Source organism: Panulirus ornatus, chromosome 4 (genome assembly GCF_036320965.1).
Source record: "Panulirus ornatus isolate Po-2019 chromosome 4, ASM3632096v1, whole genome shotgun sequence".
Taxonomy (NCBI): Eukaryota; Metazoa; Arthropoda; class Malacostraca; order Decapoda; family Palinuridae; genus Panulirus; species Panulirus ornatus.
Genome location: NC_092227.1, coordinates 80996512 through 81020325, shown reverse-complemented (window position 1 = coordinate 81020325; position 23814 = coordinate 80996512). Strand labels below are relative to the sequence as shown.

General features: G+C 46.9%; 1 protein-coding gene and 1 long non-coding RNA gene across 2 annotated transcripts in view; one reads left to right on the top strand and one right to left on the bottom strand.

The window, feature by feature from the left end:
* The window catches only part of LOC139745863 (uncharacterized), a 311101-nt gene that overhangs the window by 134281 nt on the left and 153006 nt on the right, over positions 1–23814 (bottom strand). The gene's annotated exons all lie outside the window — the stretch shown is intronic.
* LOC139745855 (uncharacterized) overlaps positions 1–23814 on the top strand; it is a 486509-nt gene that overhangs the window by 440841 nt on the left and 21854 nt on the right. Inside the window, 1 exon segment of the mRNA XM_071656482.1 lies at positions 2099–2175. Coding sequence (XP_071512583.1) covers positions 2099–2175 — 77 coding nt within the window.

Here is a 23814-nt window from a genome sequence, read left to right as displayed (position 1 = left end):
CGAAGCGAGAGACGGATATGCTGAAGGAATGAGGTTTATACTGCAATCTGATGTATGCCGAGAGTAAATGAATATAAGATAAACTTTGGGATTTCTAATCTCATAGATGTAAGTTATCGTACGCAGCACCAACTCCGCCTGGCCGCCCCCTTCCCCTCCCTCCATCCCTCCCCCATCCGCTTATCATATCAACCAATCCCCGGTGAGCTCCCATCGAACGCCCGCTGAATAGTTGATGAAAGCGCTCACCTTATTGGTTTTCACGCCCGGTTGAGATATGAAAGCGGCGACTTGATTGGCTGATATGCGAGCGAGACATGGAAGGAGCCGGGATCCCTCCACCAATCATGCCCCAGATAAGATAAGGATGATTGAATGACAGGGGCCGAAGACGATCTTCAGACCCTTGGGAGGTCTTTTCTCGCCAGTTAAATGTTTAAGTATTTATTTCGGCCGCGGTGTCAAAACCCAGAGGACATGCTGCCGAGTTTTAGAGGAGGGAGAGAGGAGGGGATAGATAGTGGTGGTACATTAGCTAATTTTATTTACAGTCCACGGAGTGCTTTGGGGCCGTACAGATGATATATAAAAATCCGCAGGTTCTGCCATTACACTCTTAGCTGCAAATTGGTCTGGTTTACCTTACCAGCGATTGCCATGTATTTCCCGTGTGTCTGTAAGTCGTCTGTGTGTGTGTGTGTGTGTGTGTGTGTGTGTTCTGCAATGTGTATTTATGTACGTATGTGTATAGGTATGTGAAATATGTTTACATGCATTTGCCTGTATCTGTCGTTGAGTATGAGGATCTGTATGCTTACATTTCTCTGTCTGTATATACGTAAACTACATATATTATATGATATAATGTATATATTATATAAGTATATATGTAGGTAGGTATGCTTGTCTACAGATATGCGTGCACTTGAGTCTCTGTTTGCATATGTGCATCAATTTAGCATATGTGTGTGCCTTTGTGTATGCTTTCCTCTATAGGTGTGTGTGTGTGTGTGTGTGTGTGTGTGTGTGTGTGTGTGTGTGTGTCTTTGCATATAATTTGCACTTTCTTTTCATTTGGTGTATACGTGTACAGGCCCGTGTGTACCAGATGCCACCACCACCACTCACAGCGAGGGAAGACCTAGGCCACACTTCGCTACTGTGTGTCTCGTACAACAGCAGACTAGACTATCGTGAGAGGGTTCTCTCTTATCAGGTTCATTCTTATCGTATCTTATCGCTGGTGATAAGATTAACAGCGATAGCATTAGATGTGCTAACACTTATTCTTTATCTCTGAGGCGAGAGAGAGGGGAGTGCAAAGAATATCACACTCGTATTCCCTTCGTGTCATAGAAAGACGAATAAGAAGAGGAGTGGGTGTGTGTATGGGAGGGGCAAGGCTATGTATATCTGGCCCTCCTGTATTATCACTTTCGGAAGGTACAGTAGAAAGAGCAAAGTGAGGATTTTGTTTCCTCCAAGGCTCAATTATCATTTTATGATGATGCTTAGTTAAGGCCCGAAACGGTGAGTGGGTATAATAGAAATAATGATAATGATGATGATAATAATAATGATAATAATAATAGTAATAATAATAATAATGATAATAAAAAAGTAACAATGATACTAATAGCATTATCAATATACTATTATCATTATCGTTATCATTATCATCATCGTCGCTATCACCGTTATCCTTATCATTATCATTATCATTATTGATACTGTTGTGATATCAATATCATTATCATCATTAAAATCATTAGTAATATAGCTATCATCATCATAATCATTGCTCCAAGTTTTCGCATTTTCAATATTTTCATTAATGACTTGATCATGATAACAGTGGACACTCTAGTTAAGATATATATATATATATATATATATATATATATATATATATATATATATATATATATATATATATATATAACGTTTACTCCAATTTAACAATAGAAAACTCACTCTTTCTCTCTTTTACACACACACACACACACACACACACACACACACACACACACACACACACACACACACCTTCCCATTTTCTCGTGCCACTGGTTCATGTTCCCTCGCCTCTCACTTGCAGATCACCAAGCTCAAAATAGACAGCAACCCCTTCGCTAAGGGCTTCAGGGACTCCTCACGGCTCACAGACTTCGAAAGGTGAGTGGCAGACGAGTAATCATGCATGATGTTGAAGGCCTATATTTTTCCCTGTGTTTGTGCGAGATATTCTTCGTTTCACGAATATTTTAAAATTTTTCTCTGTGTTTGTGTGAGATACTCTTCGCTTTGATAAAGCTATGTTAACGAATACTTATTTTTTCCCTGTGTTTGAGTGAGATATTTCTCGTTTCACGAATACTTATTTTTCCCTGTGTTTGTTGTGAGATACTCCTCGCTTTGATGAAGCTATGTCAACGAATACTTATATTTTCCTGTGTTTGTGTGGGATATTCCTCGTTTGCTTAAGCTCTGTTAATGAATACTTGTTTTCTCCTGTGTTTGTGTGTGAGATCTTCCTAGCTTGATGAGGCTCTGTTAATATTCATTTCTGTCCAGTGTTTGTGTTAGATATTCCTCACTATATGAAGCCCTCACAAACTTATTTTTTGTCTTGTGTTTTCATGGAATATTCCTCTCTCGCTTAAGTTCTGTTTACTTATTTCCTTGTGTCTCCATAATACATCCTTCGCTTGCTTAAGCTCTCTTAATGAAGGCTTATTTTCTTCTTATTCCATGGTGGTATTTCTTGCTTGGTAAGAGTTCTTCATTCATGAATACGAGCGTCATTCATATTGAGCTTCAACCACCCCAGCAATAACTAAGAAAATAGATATGAATTGTGTAGGAGAATTTGCGTCGTTAAGGGAGTGTTTTGCTTAACTCTATTCTAATCATTTGTAAAGATAAAGAATTTATCTTTATATCCACTAGCAGATGTAACCTCGTCAAAGACCATGTGGTCTTCTGTTATCTGGCTTTCCCATGTACTGTCCTCCAGCTGACATAACCTCGTCATAGACCATCAGGTCTTCTGTTATCTGGCCTTCCCATGTACTGTCCTCCAGCTGACATAACCTCGTCATAGACCATCAGGTCTTCTGTTATATGGCTTTTCCATATACTGTCCTCCAGCAGACATAATCTCAGCATAGACCATCAGGTCCTTTGTTATCTGGCCTCCCCATGTACTGTCCTCCAGTGGACATAACCTGGTCATAGACCATCAGGTCCTCTGTTATCTGGCCTTCCCATGTACTGTCCTCCAGTGGACATAACCTCGTCATAAACCAACAGGTCTTCTGTTATCTGGCCTTCCCATTTACTCCCATATCTTACCGTCCATTAGCAGATAACCTTACGAAAGACCATCAGGTCTTCTGTTGCCAGGCTTTCCAATATATACAGGAAAGGTAAAGCTCCTGTGGGTTTATGAGGACCGTATTTAAGCCACACACACACACACACACACACACACACACACGCACACACGCACACACACACACACACACGCACACACACACACACGCACTAGCCTGAACCAGGTATACCCACTTATCGACCAGCCCTCCCGGGTGAGGATGAACTCTTAGGTTGGGTGTGGGTCGACTACCGTGACCAGGATTCGAACCCAAGCGGGTCCGTGTGTGACTTATGGTCAGCAACGCAAACCGATACCGTTGCTGATGAATGAATAGGTTGTAGCTCTCGCTGTCACTAACCCCCCCCCCCCCCGCCGATAATTATCGGGGGGGTAGTAGCCGATTATAATCCTCCCTGGTTGGAGGGCTGCCTCCTACCCACCTCTGAGAGAGAGAGAGAGAGAGAGAGAGAGAGAGAGAGAGAGAGAGAGAGAGAGAGAGAGAGAGAGAGAAAGAGAGAGAGAGAGAGGTACACGAGAGAGAGAGAGAGAGAGAGAGAGAGAGAGAGAGAGAGAGAGAGAGAGAGAGAGAGAGAGCCACAGCCTCTGGATGGCATCCTCTCTCTCTCTCTCTCTCTCTCTCTCTCTCTCTCTCTCTCTCTCTCTCTCTCTCTCTCTCTCCTCCTCCTCCCCCAGCCAACCACCACCCACCCCCACACCCACACCCATACCCCCCCACACACACACCTGGGGGGGGGGGGGGCCTCCTGGTACCACCACACCTAAAGTTTATTACATCTTAAATCCGGCCTTAAGCACCCGTAGCCCTCGTAACACATGACACCAACGACCTCTGGATTTCTCTCATTGTTTCGCCGTTTCCGTCGCGAACTACGTGATTCCTGGCGCCGCCCAGCTTCCTGTTTGGGTTGCACGGAGGAGGGGAGTGGGGGGAGGCTGGTTGGTTGCTTAACGACGCAGCTAATTCGTGTTTTATTGGCTGGCTCGTGTGTGTGTGTGTGTGTGTGTGTGTGTGTGGTTACTCTTTGTGTGTTACGGGGAGAGAGTTTTACACTCGTGTTGTCCCCCCTCTCTTAACCTGGTATATATGTTTCATGTATTTACTCCTACAGTAAGTATATATGCTCACACACACACACACACACACACACACACACACACACACACACACACACACACACACACACCTTAGCTTAAGCCAGGTACCCATTTACCGACTAGCCCCGAGGGGAGGATGAACACCTGGATTGGGTGTGGGCCGACTGCCATGCTCAGGATTCGAACCCGTGCTGGTCAGACCTCAGGCTGAAACACGACACCACGGAGGTAGGGTGTGTGTGTGTGTGTGTGTGTGTGTGTGTGTGTGTGTGATCACTATCTGTGTGTTACTTACGGGGAGAGAGTTTTACACTTGTGTTGCCCTGCCTCGTAAATTCGTGTAAACATTCCATGTCTTTTACTCTTGTGTACACACACACACACACACACACACACACACACACACACACATACACACACACACACCAGCGTAAGTCAGGTACCCATTTATTAAGCAGCCTCCCAATGGAAGGATGAACAGCTGGGTGAACTGCGGACAGACTGCTGTGCCTAGGATCCAAACCTGGGGGAGGCCCGTGCTTAAATCATGGTCAGCAACGTTAACCACTTCACCAAGGAAGCTCGTATGTGTGTGTGTGTGTGTGTGTGTGTGTGTGTGTGTGTGTGTGTGTGTCTGTGTGTCTGTGTGTCTGTCTGTCTGTCTGTCTCTCTGTCTGTCTGTCTTTTACGGGGAGAGAGATTTACATTTGTGCTGCCCCGTCTCTTGACCTTAACCTTGTACGTGCTTGTGTGTGGTTGGCCAGCAGCTTGCTGCTAGGCAAGGTCAAGCAGAAGGACGCTTCTAAAGCTTGCTGGTTGGCTGGCTGGGTAGCTGACTGGCAGACTGGGTGGCTGGCTGGCTGGCTAGCTGGGTAGCTGACTGGCTGACTGGTTGGGTAGCTGGCTGGCTTGGTAGCTGGCTGGCTGACTGGCTGGGTAGCTGGCTGGCTGGCTGGGTAGCTGGCTAGGTTGGTAGCTGACTGGCTGACTGGTTGGTTGGCTGGCCGACTAGCTAGTTGGCTGGCTGGCTGACTGGCTGGCTCACTGGGTAGCTGGCTGGTTGGCTGGCTGACTAGTAGCTAGTTGGCTGGCTGGCTGACTGGCTGGGTAGCTGGCTGGCTGACTGGTTGGGTAGCTGACTAGCTGGGTAACTGGGTAGTTGGCTGGCTGGGTAGCTAGCTGGCTGGCTGGTTGGCTGACTAGGGTGGCTGGGTAGCTAGGTAGGGTACTGTTGCAGCGGTGGTGGTGCGAGTTCTTTAAATGGCAACTTGTTTGAGAACGGGAGCGAGAAAATGCTGGAGCTCGGATGTACACGTACACACTGACACACACACACACACACACACACACACACACACACACACACATACACACACTATAAGGCCGTGAATTTGGCTGCAGGTCGTTATATAAAACTTTAAGTGTTGGGATTGTGTTAGAAAGTGCAAGGAACTGAGTTAGAGGTCCTTATGTGGATTAGAATGATAGTAGAGTAGGAGAGGCGCTTGACTGTTAGCGATAGAAGTGAGGAAGAGAGAAATGCATTTTGGGAGGGGCTGAGCGAGTGCTTTGCCAGTCGATGCAAAAGAATCGAATTTTTGATACCAAAGGACCTGAATGCAAAGGCGGGTCATATATGTTTATCAAGGGCATAACGAGAGGGGCATGGCTTCACTGGTGGAAAGAAGAATATGGAACAGATTTTATTTGCTGAAAGAGGTATGGTAACTGGGATTATGTGGTTTAAGAAATGGTGTATACATATAGATATGCAGGCGATTGACGCTTCAGGTTGACGTGAGTTAACCGATTATGGGCAATTTGTCTGAAAGGCAAATGGAGAGGTTGTTGGCTGTGAACGTGTTGAGAGAGGCAGGAGGCGATGTGTTGATGCAAGCGTATACTGAAGTTGGTTGTGTGTTTATGGGAGGAAGGAAACAACATTTGTTTGAAAGTGCTGGAGAACGAAAAGCGAACTTACTTTGGTCGATTGTGAGAAGAACTGCTCAGGGTGACAGTAAATGAAACTGAAACTATAAAGGGGGTGGAATATGCAGTATTTAAGGGACACATCACTTAAGGTGAGCAGGTGAAGCGTGAGGCGTGGGAAGTATGGAATGCGGACGTATAGAGAGAGGGTGGTGTGAGTGGTGGAATTAGGTGGTAGGATCTATAATGAAAAAGGAGGAATATGAAGGGAGAACGAAAATGTTTGAAAGGTGAGTGATGTAAAGTAGTGCAACTGGTTACGAGAAAAACAAGGGAAAGCGGTGGGAAGGTCAAGCGGAAGGTACAAGAGTTGAGAGAGAGAGAGAGAGAGAGAGAGAGAGAGAGAGAGAGAGAGAGAGAGAGAGAGAGAGAGAGAGAGAGAATGTGTCGATAAACTTCAGAGAGAATAATGTAGTCTTTCTGAAGAAGTTAAACAGCGTTAGCAACAACAGAGGGACAAACAGAGGTAACCAGTCAGGAGAATGGAAGCGTGACAGGCAGAGAAGTTTGAAAGAGAGATGGAGCGAGTACCTTGAAGGACCGTTGAATGTTATATTTTTTTCTTTTTATCTTTTTTTTTATTTGGGGGGGGGGGACGTGGTGGCATGAGGAGTGAGCATGCCATGTCGAATTGAATGGCGAACAGAAATTAGGTACCCAGTGAGAGCCATGCACAAGAAATATAGGAGAGTAGGAGAGTACCAGAGGAGTGGATGCGATTGCAGTTAATTTTCTATCTCAAAAGAATGGCTGACGGTGTTATTCACTGGTTAGTCAACTGACGTAAATGTGGCCTAAGATGAGGTTCGCGAGGCTGAGCAGAGTGCATGTCTAGTATACCACAGCACAAATGCAAGGGAGAGCTAAAGCGACTGTTGAGTACATCTGGTATGGTGTATGGGAGAGTGGTGATTGAGAGGTGGGTGTTGTAAACACAGCAGCTGACCGGGGGAGGAGCAATGGTGTTTTAGAAGAGGTCGAGGGTATGTAGGGCCAGATGTTTGATTTGAAGAAAATCTTTAGAGGAAGAAAGTAGCTTGTGGGCGTCATTCATGGATCTGGAGACAGCGTATGATAACGTTGACAGAGATGCATTATGGGAGGTGTTACACATATATGGGTTTAAATGAAAATTACTAACTGCAGGGGTGAATGATAACGGAGATGGAAGGCATTTCTATTCGGGTAAGAACGGAGAAGGGTGAGTGGCGTGGCGGCTCCCTGTGAATGTGGGTCTGCATCAGTTTATTTTCGATGTCACCATGGCTATTTGATCTGTTCATGGAAGGGGTGATGAGGAACGCAAGTTCGAGGGTTTTGGAGCAAGGGTGCACGTTTATAGAATGATGATGGTGGAGGTGTGGGAGACTCTTCATGTGGTATGGCATACAGGTAGTATGGCTTTGCTGACAGACTCTAGGGGAAAACTCCTAAAAGAAGTGGCAGACTCTGGGAGATGTTTATCAAGGGAGATAGTTGAAAACAAACAGGAGCAATGAGGTAATGAGGTGCAGCGGAGCAATGAGATAGGACAGTCTGAGTATAAGATTAATGGGGAGGACCTGGAAGAAGTGAAGTGCTTTAGGTACCTGGGAGTGGATGTGGCAGTGGATAGAACCGTAGGAGCTGAGGTGAAACACAGGATGGGTGAGGAGGGGCTTATGTTCCAGGTGCATTCAGGAGCGTTTGGAGGGAAAGGTTAGCATCTGCGAGGACAAACGTGTGTGTGTGTGTGTGTGTGTGTGTGTGTGTGTGTGTGTGTGTGTGTGTGTGTGTGTGTATGTGTGTGAGGATACAGCTGTCCCGGCAGTGTGGTGTGGATGGGAATCATTGACCCTGAATGCAAAAGGGAAGGGAGAAGGTGGATGTGCTAGAAATGAAATGCCTTAGGATGATCTGGATTGCAAGGCGGATTCATCGAGAAAAACACTAAGTCAGAGAGGTGTGGTGATGGACTTACGTCTCAAACAGAGGATTGATCAAGGTGTGCTGCGATGGTTCGGGCATATGCAGAGGATGAGTGAAGAAGAGGCTGACAAAAGAGGAACTATGTGTCAGGAGCCGGGAGAAGAAAACGGTGAAGAGGCTGACAAAGGAGATGGCGAAATGGAATGAAGGAGGCTTTAGGGTATCGGGATCTGAACACTCCAGACGTGTGCAGTGGAGAGAATGAATGAAGATGATATGGCATACGGTAGAGTGGTCTGAATCAGGCCACATGAAGTGATCAAGGTAACCCATCTTGTTATGTCTCGTACCGAGTCTCTGGTTTCAGTACATTTATGCGCGCAAAGAGTGCCCCTTTTTCGTTTCTTCCTGACGCAGTCTCGCTGAAGTGCGATTGGCAATTAGGTACAGAGTTGCAAAACGATTGTTATCATTATTATCATTATCATTAACACTATTATCATTTTTATCAATACTGTTATTGTTAATATTATCATTACGATTAATGTTACTATTATCATCAATATCATAAACATCATCATTGTTACTATTTACTCTTATTGTAAGCGCGCACACACACACACACACACACACACACACACACACACACACACGTAAGGAGACGACAACAATTATAAAATATGCACAAACACAAGCCAAACACAGACACAAAATCAATAAGAAAAGGAACATCCATGCACACCACAGTACACAATTTAACCTTCAGAATTAACAACAAACATACGTACACACGTACACACGGGCCCTCGTGGTGTAGCGGGCCCTCGTGGTGTAGTGGGCCCTCGTGGTGTAGTGGGCCCTCGTGGTGTAGTGGGTCCCTCGTGGTGTAGTGGGCCCTCGTGGTGTAGCGGGCCCTCGTGGTGTAGCGGGCCCTTGTGGTGTAGTGGGCCCGCATGGTGTAGTGGGCCCTTGTGGTGTAGCGGGCCCTCGTGGTGCAGCGGGCCCTCGTGGTGTAGTGGGCCCTCGTGGTGTAGTGGGCCCTCGGTATGTAGTGGCCAGCCCGGGGGTCGGACGCTCATGGGTACGATTCCTGAGCGTGGCAGTCGGCCCACACCCAACCTAGGTATTCATCCTCCCCTAAGGACTGGTCGGTAAATGGGTACCTGGCTTAGGCTGGTGTGTGTGTGTGTGTGTGTGTGTGTGTGTGTGTGTGTGTGTGTGTGTGCGTGTGCGTGTGTGTGTGTACATACATAAAAGCAAAGACACGAAAGTAAAACTCCTTCTACGAAACACACATATAGTTATCACGAATACTAATAACATACGCAGAGATTCACACGACACGCACACGAACACAGTATCACGCAGGAATTCATTCATCTAAGCTACTTTCGAGGACGTAGTAAAGAGGTAGTGAAAGCTTTGCAGAAGATGAAATCCGGCAAGGCGGCGGGCTTGGATGGAACTGCAGTTGAATTTATTAAGAAAGGAATGATCATTATTCTCCTAGAGAAGTGGTTGTTCGAGAATACCTAAGGAGATTAGATTCCTGGGTCTTGATTTCAGTTTTCGTTGCTACTTATTACCCACAGCACAGAATGGGGAACTGGCCTAAACAAAGGAATAGACTGGACGGACTGTGGTAATTTGGACTACCACCAGATGGCATCTGACATCGTCTTCGTCAAGTGGGAGGTGAAGTGATAGGATATATATATATATATATATATATATATATATATATATATATATATATATATATATATATACATATATATATATATACACCTCCTTATGACCATCTCGAGGAGCATGCTGATGAGCCTCAGCCTTACCCATAATGCCTTGTAGATCACCCATAACAGCCTCCAGAACTGGACGGTTGTCCACCGCGTCCACTGTACTAAGGCAGCTGGTCGTGCATATCAGTCCCGCTCCCAGGCCCTGACCCACCCCCAGCAGTGTCACCAGCGGCCCCACCCACCTCCAGGTAGTTCCGTCCGCAAAGCTCCTGGAAGGAACGCGTCAGTACTACCAGCAGGTCTTCCGCTTGTAACACCTCTGGATTCTTCGTCTACTCATGACACTCAGAACCCCGCGAACTCTGAATTTCCAAACTTTCACTCTTCCTGAACTCACCAATGCCTCCTCACCGCTCGCTCTTCCACGCCAAGTTCCTCCTCAGCTCCCTCCGACACCACCAATCCAAAGACGTTCAACATCCGGACTCTCTCTCCGGCCATCACCTAGCCCTCTCACAGCAGTTCGGGGACGATGGCTCGACACGCAACCTCGCCACCGTCACCTCCTGCTCCCTGGCATCCTGCTTCCCCGAGTTGCAGTTCAGTACCAGAACTAGACCCTCTAAATGGTTGTGTAGATTCTATCTAAGCACCTGACCCACCTTTAAGTAACTCCACTCTCCATTTTGTGTATATTCTCTCTTCAGATACCCAAGATTCTGTTTGCAGTTACCACAATCATCAAAGACTTATACTAGCAAAGACACACAGAGAAATACGCGCACATACACGAGGATGTACGTAAATATTCTATTTCTATGCATGTTCGATATTTCCGGCGTGAGCAAGGCTGCGCCCGGAACAGATAACTGAGCCTTCAAGGATAAAAGATCCTCCTTTGTCTCTCTCCTCTGTTCCTCGTTTGGTCATGTAATACAAGAGGGGAAGATTTCCAGCACCCCTGCTCCCGCCTCTCTTAGTCGCCTTTTACGACCCCAGGGGATATATATATATATATATATATATATATATATATATATATATATATATACATAATCACTGAAATAGTGCTCGACGTCACAGTATTCAGATATGCTGCAGATGCATCACCACGTCAATGCATTATATGCTAAGCTGGATAATAGAATATGACATTGTATATAACCATGCAGTATATTATTTGGCTGAATAATAGTGATTACTTATGATAAAATGATGCAGAATACGACTGTTGTAATAATAATGAGAGCAATAATGTGCATGATAAATAGCTCCATTATATTACGATAAATATGCGTCGTGACAATATTGTTATCAGTACCGGTATGAACGGACGACCGGTAATCATAACTGCATTTGCATGTCATCGTAAAACCCCAGCCCGTACATCACCAGCGGCCTGCGCCATCCCAGCCCGTACATCACCAGCGGCCTGCGCCACCCCAGCCCGTACATCACCAGCGGCCTGCGCCATCCCAGCCCGTACATCACCAGCGGCCTGCGCCACCCCAGCCCGTACATCACCAGCGGCCTGCGCCACCCCAGCCCGTACATCACCAGCGGCCTGCACCACCCCAGCCCGTACACCACCAGCGGCCTGCACCATCCCAGCCCGTACATCACCAGCGGCCTGCGCCACCCCAGCCCGTACATCACCAGTGGCCTGCGCCACCCCAGCCCGTACATCACCAGCGGCCTGCGCCACCCCAGCCCGTACATCACCAGCGGCCTGCGCCACCCCAGCCCGTACATCACCACCGGGCTGCGCCACCCCAGCCCGTACATCACCACCGGGCTGCGCCACCCCAGCCCGTACATCACCACCGGGCTGCACCACCCCATCCCGTACATCACCAGCCGGCTGTGCCACCGCCGTACATCAACACAAGGGTCTTGAATAAAGTGATTGTAAGGTGTCTTGAATAAAGTGATTGTAAGGGGTCTTGAAGAACGTGATTGTAAGGGGTCTTGAAGAACGTGATTGTATGGGGTCTTGAATAAAGTGATTGTAAGGGGTCTTGAAGAACGTGATTGTAAGGGGTCTTGAAGAACGTGATTGTAAGGGGTCTTGAATAAAGTGATTGTAAGGGGTCTTGAAGAACGTGATTGTAAGGGGTCTTGAAGAACGTGATTGTAAGGGGTCTTGAATAAAGTGATTGTAAGGGGTCTTAAAGAACGTGACTGTAAGGGGTCTTGAAGAACGTGATTGTAAGGGGTCTTGAATAAAGTGATTGTAAGGGGTCTTGAATAAAGTGATTGTAAGGGGTCTTGAAGAACGTGATTGTAAGGGGTCTTGAATAAAGTGATTGTAAGGGGTCTTAAAGAACGTGATTGTAAGGGGTCTTGAATAAAGTGATTGTAAGGGGTCTTGAATAAAGTGATTGTAAGGGGTCTTGAAGAACGTGATTGTAAGGGGTCTTGAAGAACGTGATTGTAAGGGGTTTTGAATAAAGTGATTGTAAGGGGTCTTGAAGAACGTGATTGTAAGGGGTCTTGAAGAACGTGATTGTAAGGGGTCTTGAAGAACGTGATTGTAAGGGGTCTTGAAGAACGTGATTGTAAGGGGTCTTGAAGAACGTGATTGTAAGGGGTCTTGAATAAAGTGATTGTAAGGGGTCTTGAAGAACGTGATTGTAAGGGGTCTTGAAGAACGTGATTGTAAGGGGTCTTGAAGAACGTAATAGTAAGGGGTCTTGAAGAACGTGATTGTAAGGGGTCTTGAATAAAGTGATTGTAAGGGGTCTTGAAGAACGTGATTGTAAGGGGTATTGATGAACGTGATTGTAAGGGGTCTTGAAGAACGTGATTGTAAGGGGTCTTGAAGAACGTGAGTGTAAGGGGTCTTGAAGAACGTGATTGTAAGGGGTCTTGAAGAACGTGATTGTAAGGGGTCTTGAAGAACGTGATTGTAAGGGATCTTGAAGAACGTGATTGTAAGGGGTCTTGAAGAACGTGATTGTAAGGGGTCTTGAATAAAGTGATTGTAAGGGGTCTTGAAGAACGTGAGTGTAAGGGGTCTTGATGAACGTGATTGTAAGGGTCTTGAAGAACGTGATTGTAAGGGGTCTTGAAGTGACCCGTGTGGAGGATAGGTCAACTCCCGTGGGAGGGAGTGTGAACTTGATGCTATATAGTGTGAACTTGATGCTATATAGTGTGAACTTGATGCTATATAGTGTGAACTTGATGCCATATAGTCTTGAGGACGAAGGTGATGATAGTTATCCCGAAAATGAGGGTATCTGGTAGTGCTTCGAAGGTGATTGGTCACTGGCGGCGTCGTGAAAGTGAGATGTGAGGGGTAGATGTCTTGAAGGTGACCAGTAGTGACAGTATCGTGAAGGTGACGAGTAGATGAACCCGTGAAGGTGAACAGAACGACAGCGTCTTGAAGGTGAAGGTGATAGTAGCAGCAATGTCCTCGTGAAGATGAAGAGTCACAAGGAACATGGAGGTGGAGCATGAGAAACTCCTTTGGCGAACCTTCTGCTACCGAAATCTCCTCCCGCCCCTCCACTCCTAACGTAAACCTGAGGATGTCAACGCCGGTAAGAGAGAGACAGAGAGAGAGAGAAACAGAGAGAGAGAGAGAGAGAGAGAGAGTACAAGTCATGGTGCCGAGACAGAGAGCGAAAACTGAACTTTCTTTGACTTCATTACTGGTTCCTGTTGCACAGCCTTTTGTATTCTCTTTCCTATATATTATGTTAAGTGAGACAGGACGGGCAACTGAGGCCCTAATCAAAGCCATCTCATTAACGCTATATATACGTATATATATATATATATATATATATATATATATATATATATATATATATATATATATATATGTGTGTGTAGGTATGTATATTTGCGTGTGTGGACGTATGTATATACATGTGTATGGGGGTGGGTTGGGCCATTTCTTTCGTCTGTTTCCTTGCGCTACCTCGCAAACGCGGGAGACAGCGACAAAGCAAAAAAAAGAAAAAAAAAATATATAGACCTTAGCCTGAGCTAGGTACCCATTTTATCAATCAACCAATTTTCTTTGAATTCACTGCTTTCTTGTTGCTGCTGAACCACCTCTCGTATCATCGCTCTTGGCCGCCAGTGTACAACCTTTCTCACCAAAAGTTCCTCTTTTGAATTCGCTACTAAGTCGTCGTTACTGCTGTTGTACAGCCTCCTGTACAACCTCGTCTGTGTACACCACCGGAAAAGGTATAAAGGGGGGTTTGAGGGGGGGAGGAGGGTGTTGGTTGGGGGTATTGGAGGGGGGGTTTTTTTTGAGGGGGAGGATGGGGTTTGGTTGGAAGCGCAGTATGCAAATACGGCCCCCATCTGTTTTCGTTAGCATTCAAATCCCTTAGCGTCGATAATATTGAAATTATAGGATGGTGAGGAGTTATTATTCAGAGTACTTTGAGGAAGAGGCCCGACCTTATCTATCGTACGGAGCAAAACCCGACCTTATCTATCGTACGGAGCAAAATGATGATGATACCGATAGATATGCATTTTATAGATAGATGGAAAATTTTTTTTTTTTTTTTGCTTCCATACAAATTAGCATACGAATGCCCATAATAAATTCGGCTAATAACACAAATCTGCTTCGTTTAAGTGTCGAGTTTCGGATGATCAACTCAGAGGAGAGAGTGGATGTCATAATTCCTGGCGGGAGATTGAATTTTTATGAACCGGATCAGTAGCCATGAGGCTTTCTATGATATGGATGAGTGGGTGGATGAGTGGATGAGTGGGGTAGAGGGTGGTGGAAAGATATGATTAAAAAGAAAACAGTCGAATAAAAGAAAGAGAGAATAAAATATGAACGCTTCGACCACCGCAGGGATTCGAGGAGTCGAAAAACGGTTCGACTTTGATGCCTCCGAGGCTTCTTGAGTTTCGGTAAAGTCTCGGGTGATGCGTCAATTAAGATCCTCAGGACAACAAAAAGCGACGGCACCACGCTCTTCTCTCCCTCCCTCCCTCACTCTCCCTCCCTCACTCACTCTCCCCACATCACAGAGCTGCCAACAACTGCCCATGACCCTTAACGACCCCCCGACACCCTAACTGCCTGTCTTACTTCCCCTCGCAGGACCACCCTGGAGACGGAGGGTCTGGAGGGGGACGAAGACCTGGGGAGGAGGAGGGTTGGGTAGGGGAACGTCACGGGCATGGAGAAGAGGGCGGTGGGGAGAGGAGGAGGAGGAGGAGACAAGAAGGATGAGTACACTACAAGGAGTAGAGGGAGGAGGAGGAGGAGGAGGAGGAGACGCATCTTGGAGTCTGCGCAAAGGTTGAGGCTTGGGAGGCACATGAAGAGGCGTGTGGATGAGGACACCTCTGGTGTGAGAAGGTGATACACATTTTGGGAGAGGAGATTAAATTTCATCTTTACCGAAAGAGCGGCGACATCGCTGTGCACTCCTACCTATCTAGTGGGATGGGGTACGAAAAAAAGGGGACACAGAGTGCACAAAAGATACAGGGACTGATGGGCCTCAATGACTGAATTACAAGTTACATTGTTCGGGAAAATGTTATCAAGGATTGGGCGGCACTGAACGAATCATTCAATAATTTAGATAGAACTGAACGAATCATCCAATAATTCACATCGTAATTAAGTAAGGAAATAAGTTCCCAAAGGTTGAACAACAGTGACTGGATTATGTCACAAGGTTATATAACTTCAATGATCCGTCATCAACAATGTTAGAATACTCTTCCAGTAGGCGGGGTCGACCACTGTTATGGGCGAGATGCTAACACACATCTTGCAATGGACGTCAGGCATCATCTCCCCAACTCGCTAGTTACCAGAGGGACTGACTTGAACTCTTGCCTGACTGACTGACTCCTTGACTTCTGTGGCCGGATGATGCCACGATGGACGTTGCGATCGAGGGAGGGGCGGAAGAACTGCAGAAGCTCATCACCATACAAGGAAGAACTGACTGACACAAACTCCAGAGTGGTTGAAGAAATTCCAACTCGGTCAAATGTTAAAGTAATTGGGACGGAATGTAGGAAATCACCTGCAGGAATCTGTGTACGAAAGGGAATTGGGAATCCGTTCGTTTCTAGCATGTCGTCACCAAGGAGTCTCACCTGAGTAGAATATTTAGGAAGTGTCTTCTGGCAGTTATCAGGGTCCATTGAGGAATATAGGTAAGGAAAGAAGTGTTCAGGAAGCTGTGCGCATTCTATATTTCGTCAAAACTACAATATGCCTCTCCAATTGTAAGTCACTCCACGTAAAGAAGCACAAAAATAGAGAGGGTCTAGAGGAGGAGGAGGAGGAGGAGGAGGAGGAGGAGGAGGAGGAGGACAGCAAAGATGGTATCAAAATAAAGAAATCTGGGTCACGGGGAAAGGTCAGAAGCCTTTTAAGTTTGTCCACCATCTAAAAAAAAAGGAAAAGAGTAAGGAGTGACCTTATCATATACAACCTTTAAGTTAACCAAATTGATGAAGTCAATAGTGAAGAGACCTTCGAAAGATGCAGGGATAGAACAACAAGTACCCATATCATGAAATTAAGCAAGAAACTTGTTAAAAAAGATATCTAAAGCACTTTAACAGCAAAAGGATCACAGATGAATGGAACAAGCTGGATGATGAACTTGTTAATGCGAACAGCACATAAGAATTTAAAAAGTTGTTTGATAACAACGAAAGTTCAAGATTTGGACTCCATGAAAGTAGACACACACACACATATGTACATATATATATATATATATATATATATATATATATATATATATATATATATATATATATATATATATATATATATTCTTTTCTTTTAAACTACTCGCCATTTCCCGCGTTAGCGAGGTAGCGTTAAGAACAGAGGACTGGGCCTTTTTTGGAATATCCTCACCTGGCCCCCTCTGTTCCTTCTTTTGGAAAAAAAAAAAAAAAAAACGTGAGGGGAGGATTTCCAGCCCCCCGCTCCCTCCCCTTTTAGTCGCCTTCTACGACACGCAGGGAATACGTGGGAAGTATTCTTAATCCCCTATCCCAGGGATATATATATATATATATATATATATATATATATATATATATATATATATATATATATATATATATATATATATATATATACTACCCCTGGGGATGGGGGAGAAAGAATACCTCCCACGTATTCCCTGCGTGTCGCAGAAGGGGACTAAAAGGGGAGGGAGCGGAGGGCTGGAAATCCTCCCCTTTCGATTTTAATTTTCCAAAACAAGGAACAGAGAAGGGGGCCAAGTGAGGAATTCCCTCAAAGGTTCAGTCCTCTGTTCTTGACGCTACCTCGCTAACGCGGTAAATGCAAATAGTATGAAAAGAAAAAAGAAAGAAATATATATATATATATATATATATATATATATATATATATATATATATATATATATATATATATATATATATATATAATCATGGTTATGTATGTGTTTACTTATGTACGTTGAATATACTCATTCCTTAAGATTCAACAGATCAAAAGGCTGGAGTCAGACGGGATGATGATGGATGGGCCAGAGTGAGGGAGCAGGTAGTGGCTGGCTGGCTAGATGATTGGCTGGTTGTCTGGCTCGCTGTCTGGTTAACTCGCTGGTTAGGTGGTTAGTTGGCTGGTTGGCTCACCAGCTGACTGGCTGGTTGACGTGTTGGCTGGCTGGCTAACGTGTTAGCTGGCCAACGTGTTAGCTGGCCAACGTGTTGGTTGGCTAACGTGTTAACTGGCTGACGTGTTAGCTGGCTGACGTGTTAGCTGGTTGACGTTCTATCTGGCTAACGTGTTGGTTGGCTAACGTGTTAACTGGCTAACGTGTTAGCTGGCTGACGTGTTAAGTAGGTAACGTGTTAGCTGGCTGACGTGTTGGCTGGCTGACGTGTTAGCTGGCTGTCTGGCAGACACGGAAGTCAGCCAGCGTCACGCCGGAGGTCCTGTGATCCCCGACCGCCTGGCACGTTAAGGGCGTGACGGGGCATCGCGATGACACCCTGCTTCCGTCCTCGAGGTGTGAGGGTGACGGTGGTTGTCACATTGGCGCCGGCTGTGGCAGGGGACACCAAGGGAGAGGTGTAGGGGGGAGGTCTGTCAGGGTCAGGAATGCCAGGGGCGAGGGTAGGCGGTGGGAAGGGGGAGCTTAACGGGGCCTGGGGTGGCAGGGGAAAGCCCTAGGCGAGGATAGGGGGAGTTCGAAGGGGGTTTTGGATAGCAGCTCTCAGGGTGAGAGCAAGGGTGGCTTTACGGGGTCGGAGGTGGTAGAGGACACCCCAAAAGTGGGGGTAAGGGGGCGCTACAAGGGAGGGGACATTCAGGACGATGTGGTAGCGAGCTTGACGAGGCCAGGACAAAGGCGTTTGACGGGGCCAAGTTTACCAGAAGACACCCAAGGTGGTGAAGTAAGGGGAGTTTGTCGGAGCTGGGTTGCAGGGGACAACCAGGATGAGTGCAGGGAAGCTTGAGGGGGGCCAGGATGGTGGCAGGGGGTAGCCCAGAACGAGGGTAAGGGAGACTGACGGGGCCGGAGACATCCAGAATGGGCGAAATTGATAGGGGTCGGGAACTGGTGGCAGAGGACGGGTGGAAGGCATAGATGGAGGAGGGGGGAGTCCTTTTTGTATCAAGGCTTGAGGTAATAACCTGATGACGATGTTGTGACAACACAAGACTGTACATCATCCACGGACGACTTTACGAACTTAAGGACTCATTCCTGGCGTCTGTTCCCTCGAGCGTCAGACATGGGTTTACTTAAGGAACTTAAGCCTATATTCCCGACGTCTGTTCCCTCACATGACGTATGGTCAAGTAGCCACTATCATTAGTGACCTTCCTCCAGCTGGATCGTCACATAACGAAAGTGGATACAACAGATTACGGTCTATAAACGCAATCATTAATAATAAGAGAACGAGGAAATGAAGGAAGTTTGTCTTCGAAACGCAGAAATGTAAGGATGAAACTGATGCATTTTTTAAACCTTCATCAAAAATGGAAGATAGAGACAAAGTATCTCAGTCATAGGATGGGTGAAGGGCACATATCTAGTGGTAGATGAAGGGGGCCAGTATAGAACGTACAGTGGGTACAGTACATGGACATAGGAGGGGGTGACAGGTGGGCCCGAGTGGGGCCCAGGGACCTAAAAGGGTCCCCCTCCTGTCAGAGAAGGAGGGAGAGCCAAGGATACATCAAATACATAGTACATAATTACATGATCGTAAGCGACACTGACAGCACCATAGATTACAGCATTTGCGTCATACAAAACAATTATGACATAATTCATACATATTCAGAATTACATATACATACACATTACATATGAGGCATAAAGTTACAGGATATACTTGCACTGGGCGTGTTGTTAACACTGACGATAATACAACGAAGGTTGAGGAGCATTACAAATTGGACATATGCATATATATACATATATATATATATATATATATATATATATATATATATATATATATATATATATATATACATACAGAACGTGCCCATACTGGACATGATTACATCAGGTGTTTACGTAGCTCGGAGGACGCTGTGAGTTTCGGGTATAATGTCGGAATGTCTTCACGGATTTTGCTATCGGTAAAGTAATCACAAAGCTATCGAAACAGTGAGCCTTGAGGTCTGAAACCACTGATTTGGGGACAACAATGTCGTGGTTTACGTTCGCCAGGTGCAAAACATGACTCGGCACTTGGTTGGCTGGTCGGGCATGACTGCATGACCAATGAGCACGAAGGTATACGACTCCTGGACATTTGGCCATGCGAATAAGGACGGTGCGGACACCTTGAGCACGACGGAGCGACGTTCGGGTGCTCTCATTCCGGCCCCAGCACTGGATGAGCCAGTTAAAAAATCGCCCACACACACCCCCGCAAAAAAAAAAGAAAAAATCGTCCAAGAATTCCCGAGGGGGGACGAGGGAAAACCAACTTTCTCTTAAACAGGGGAAAAATCTGGAGTATTCTAGGGAGAGAGAATTATGATTTGTAATATGGTACGGGAGGGTAAGGAGAACATAAGAGTCTGAGGATAGAAAATGAAGACAGAGGCTGTTAAGTACATGCTTGCGTGGACAGACAGATTATGTAATATAATTCATCTACAGAAGATACTGGGAGGTGAGGGAGCATAAGAATTATAGGCAGTGTTTGCAGACGTCATACATAAGGGGAAAAGATGAGGTTTTCTCGCCAGTGGGTTAGTCATAAAGAGAGTAAGACCAGTAGGGGTGCAGATGGCAGGAGTGATGCGGGTCTGGTTTTAAATGAGGTAGGTGGTGGATGAGTTGTTGCAGGTGGTACAAGTGGCTTAATTGGTGGTGGTGGTGAGGGGAGTGGAAATAGTGCAGGCGGTGGTGGTGGTGGTGGCAGTAGTAGTAGTAGTGGTGGCGTCTGATTTGCTAGTGGTTCAAATTGTAGTCATGATGCAGATGGTGGTAGTGGTGGGTGATGGTGGTAGTGGTAGGTGATGAAGGTAGTGGTGGGTGATGGTGGTCGTGGTGGATGATGGTGGTAGTGATGGGTGATGGAGGTAGTGGTGGATGATGGTGGTAGTGGTGGATAATGGTGGTAGTGGTGGGTGAGGGAGGTAGTGGTGGGTGAGGGAGGTAGTGGTGGATGATGGTGGTAGTGGTGGATGATGGTGGCAATGGTGGATGATGGTGGCAGTGGCAGATGATGGTGCTAGTGGTGGGTGATGGAGGTAGTGGTGGATGATGGTGGTAGTGGTGGATGATGGTGGTAGTGGTGGGTGATAGAGGTTGTGGTTGATGATGGTGGTAGTGGTGGATGATGGTGGTAGTGGTGGGTGATGGAAGTAGTGGTGGATGATGGTGGTAGTGTGGTGGGTGATGGGAGTACACTGAGGCGTATTCGAACAGGACCTACAGTGTAGCGTACGGTCGTTAACACTAATAGCAATATGAGAGATCAAAGATACATTACATGCTGGGCGCAGAGTGACAGAATATGCTGGCAGTGGGGCACACTGGTAACAATTGACCAAACACAAAATGGTTCCGGCCATCAAATTCAACACAAACCCTCGTATGTCGATGTTACATTACCCACGACACGCTCTATACTTGCCTCCTCCCGCACCTAGACAGGTGACCATCACCCATACTCTTACTGAAATGCTATATGTCTATGTATATCTAGACAATGAACATTTCTAATTCAAAGTCAGGAGGTAAGTTACTTCTCGAAGCGGCTGGTGTTTGGGCGGCTGGTGTCTTCAGCCTACTGACACGGAGGGTGTGCGATGGCTCCCGGCCATCACCTCAACACTCCTTCGTCAGGAGGGTAGTGTTTCCCTGGGCGGCTGGTTTCTACAGCCTACTGACACGGAGGGTGTGCGATGGCTCCCGGCCATCACCTCAACACTCCTTCGTCAGGAGGGTAGTGTTTCCCTGGGCGGCTGGTTTCTACAGCCTACTGACACGGAGGGTGTGCGATGGCTCCAGGCCACCACCTCAACACTCCTTCGTCAGGAGGGTAGTATTTCCCTGGGCGGCTGGTTTCTACAGCCTACTGACACGGAGGGTGTGCGATGGCTCCCGGCCATCACCTCAACACTCCTTCGTCAGGAGGGTAGTGCTTCCCTGGGCGGCTGGTTTCTACAGCCTACTGACACGGAGGGTGTGCGATGGCTCCCGGCCATCACCTCAACACTCCTTCGTCGGGAGGGTAGTATTTCCCTGGGCGGCTGGTGTCTTCAGCCTACTGACACGGAGGGTGTCAGATGGCTCCCCCTTCACCCTGACCCTCTCCACTTCCCACGTTCCTCTACGGTAATGACTGCCCAGACCCCTACTATATTCAGACAGTGGGTCCTCCTCCCCACGACCATGGCTTCCTACAGGTGGGGCTGCCACACATGGCCGCCAGACAAGGTTGGGTAAGGGCAACACCATGTGGTCAGGTCAGGTCAAGTCTCAGGCCAAATCAGGTCGGTACGCAGGGATGTTCTCGACCATTTTTGTACACACGGAAAAATGTCTAGAACTTTAAATGTCTAAGATTTTGGACGGATACGCATTTTTTTTTTTTTTCAACGAAAGCGCACGAATGGTCTTTTATTTCTTTGAATTCATTTATTCATTAGGGAATGATTATAAGATAACGCGTAGCCCGGCGTGGCGCAGAGGATAACTTAAGAAACGGCGGATCTCGAGATCACGGGTTCGCACTGACGAGCGTTTGAACGAGAAGGAATCACTGATGGCGACCACTCGATACGTTCCTTTGGCTCAGAATTTCCGTCTTCTTTTCGTCGTTTTTTGATTCTTGTATTTTCCATTCTTCTTCATTATCATCTTTCGTTCTTCCTCTTCTTCTCTTTCTTATTCCTCTTCTTCTTTTCCTTTTCTTCTTCTTCTTCTTCTTCTTCTTCTTCTTCTTCTTCTTCTTCTTCTCCTCCTATGTGCACATCTACTCGCCCTTCTGTTTGTCCTCTAACCCTCCTCCCTCCTCCTCCTCCTTCCTCAACGTCAACCGCACCAGAGACACTCTCAAGGAGGAGGAGAGGAGAAGGAGGAGGAGGAGGAGGAGGAGGAGGAGAGAAGGAGAGGAGGAGGAAGAGGAGGAGGAGGAAGAAGAGGAGGAGAAGGAGGAGAAGAAGGAGGAGGAGGAGGAGAAGGAGGAGGAGGAGGAGGAGGAGGAAGAGGAGGATGAGGAGAAGGAGGAGGAGGAGAAGGAGGAGGAGGAGGAGAAGGAGGAGGAGGAGGAAGGTGGTGTCTGTCTGTCTGTGTGTCAGGGTCTCTATAGTCACATTACCCTCGACCGTCATTAGCAAAGAGCGGCAAGTGAGGCATCCGACAGGCGGAAGGGGGGGTCAGGGATTAGGGAGTGGGAGGGGAGGGGAGATGAGGGAGGATTGGGATTGGGGAGTGGGAGGGGGGTGATGAGGGAGGATTGGGATTGGGGTGCGGGAGGGTTTGAGGTGGCATTGGGATTGGGGAGTGGGAGGGGGGTGATGAGGGAGGATTGGGATTGGGGTGCGGGAGGGTTTGAGGTGGCAAGATTGGGATTGGGGAGTGGGAGGGGTTGACGTGGGAGGATTGGGATTAAGGAGTGGGAGGGGTTGACGTGGGAGGATTGGGATTAAGGAGTGGAAAGGGTTGACAAAGAAGGATTGGTATTTGGGGAGTGAGAGGGGATGACGAGGGAGGATTGGGATTGGTGAATGAGATGGAGTGACGAGGGAGGATCGGGATTGGTGAGTGAGAGGGGGGGGGTGACGAGGGTAGATTATATAGGATTGGGAGGGAAGGCAAAGGGGTGGGGGAGAGGATTAGCGGTAGTGGAGGAGACGAATAAGGAACTGGGATTGGGGGTGGGACGGATGGGAAAGGCAGCACCTAGTGTGAGAGACGCGGGGGATTGGGACTGGGGAGGGGAGGAAGGAGCGGTGTGGGAGACCAGATTGGGAAGGGAAGGATGGAGGGCTGGAGCGTGGAGACGAGCAGGAAAATTGGAACTGGAAGGGAAAAGAGGGGAGGCAGTTCTGGTGTAGGAGATGAAGGTGAACTGGGAGACAAGAAGGATACGCTGGGCTCAGAAGTGGAAGGGTAGCAATGTGGGAGAGGACCTTGGATTGGAAGAGACGATGATAGAAAATAACAGGAGATATATATATATATATATATA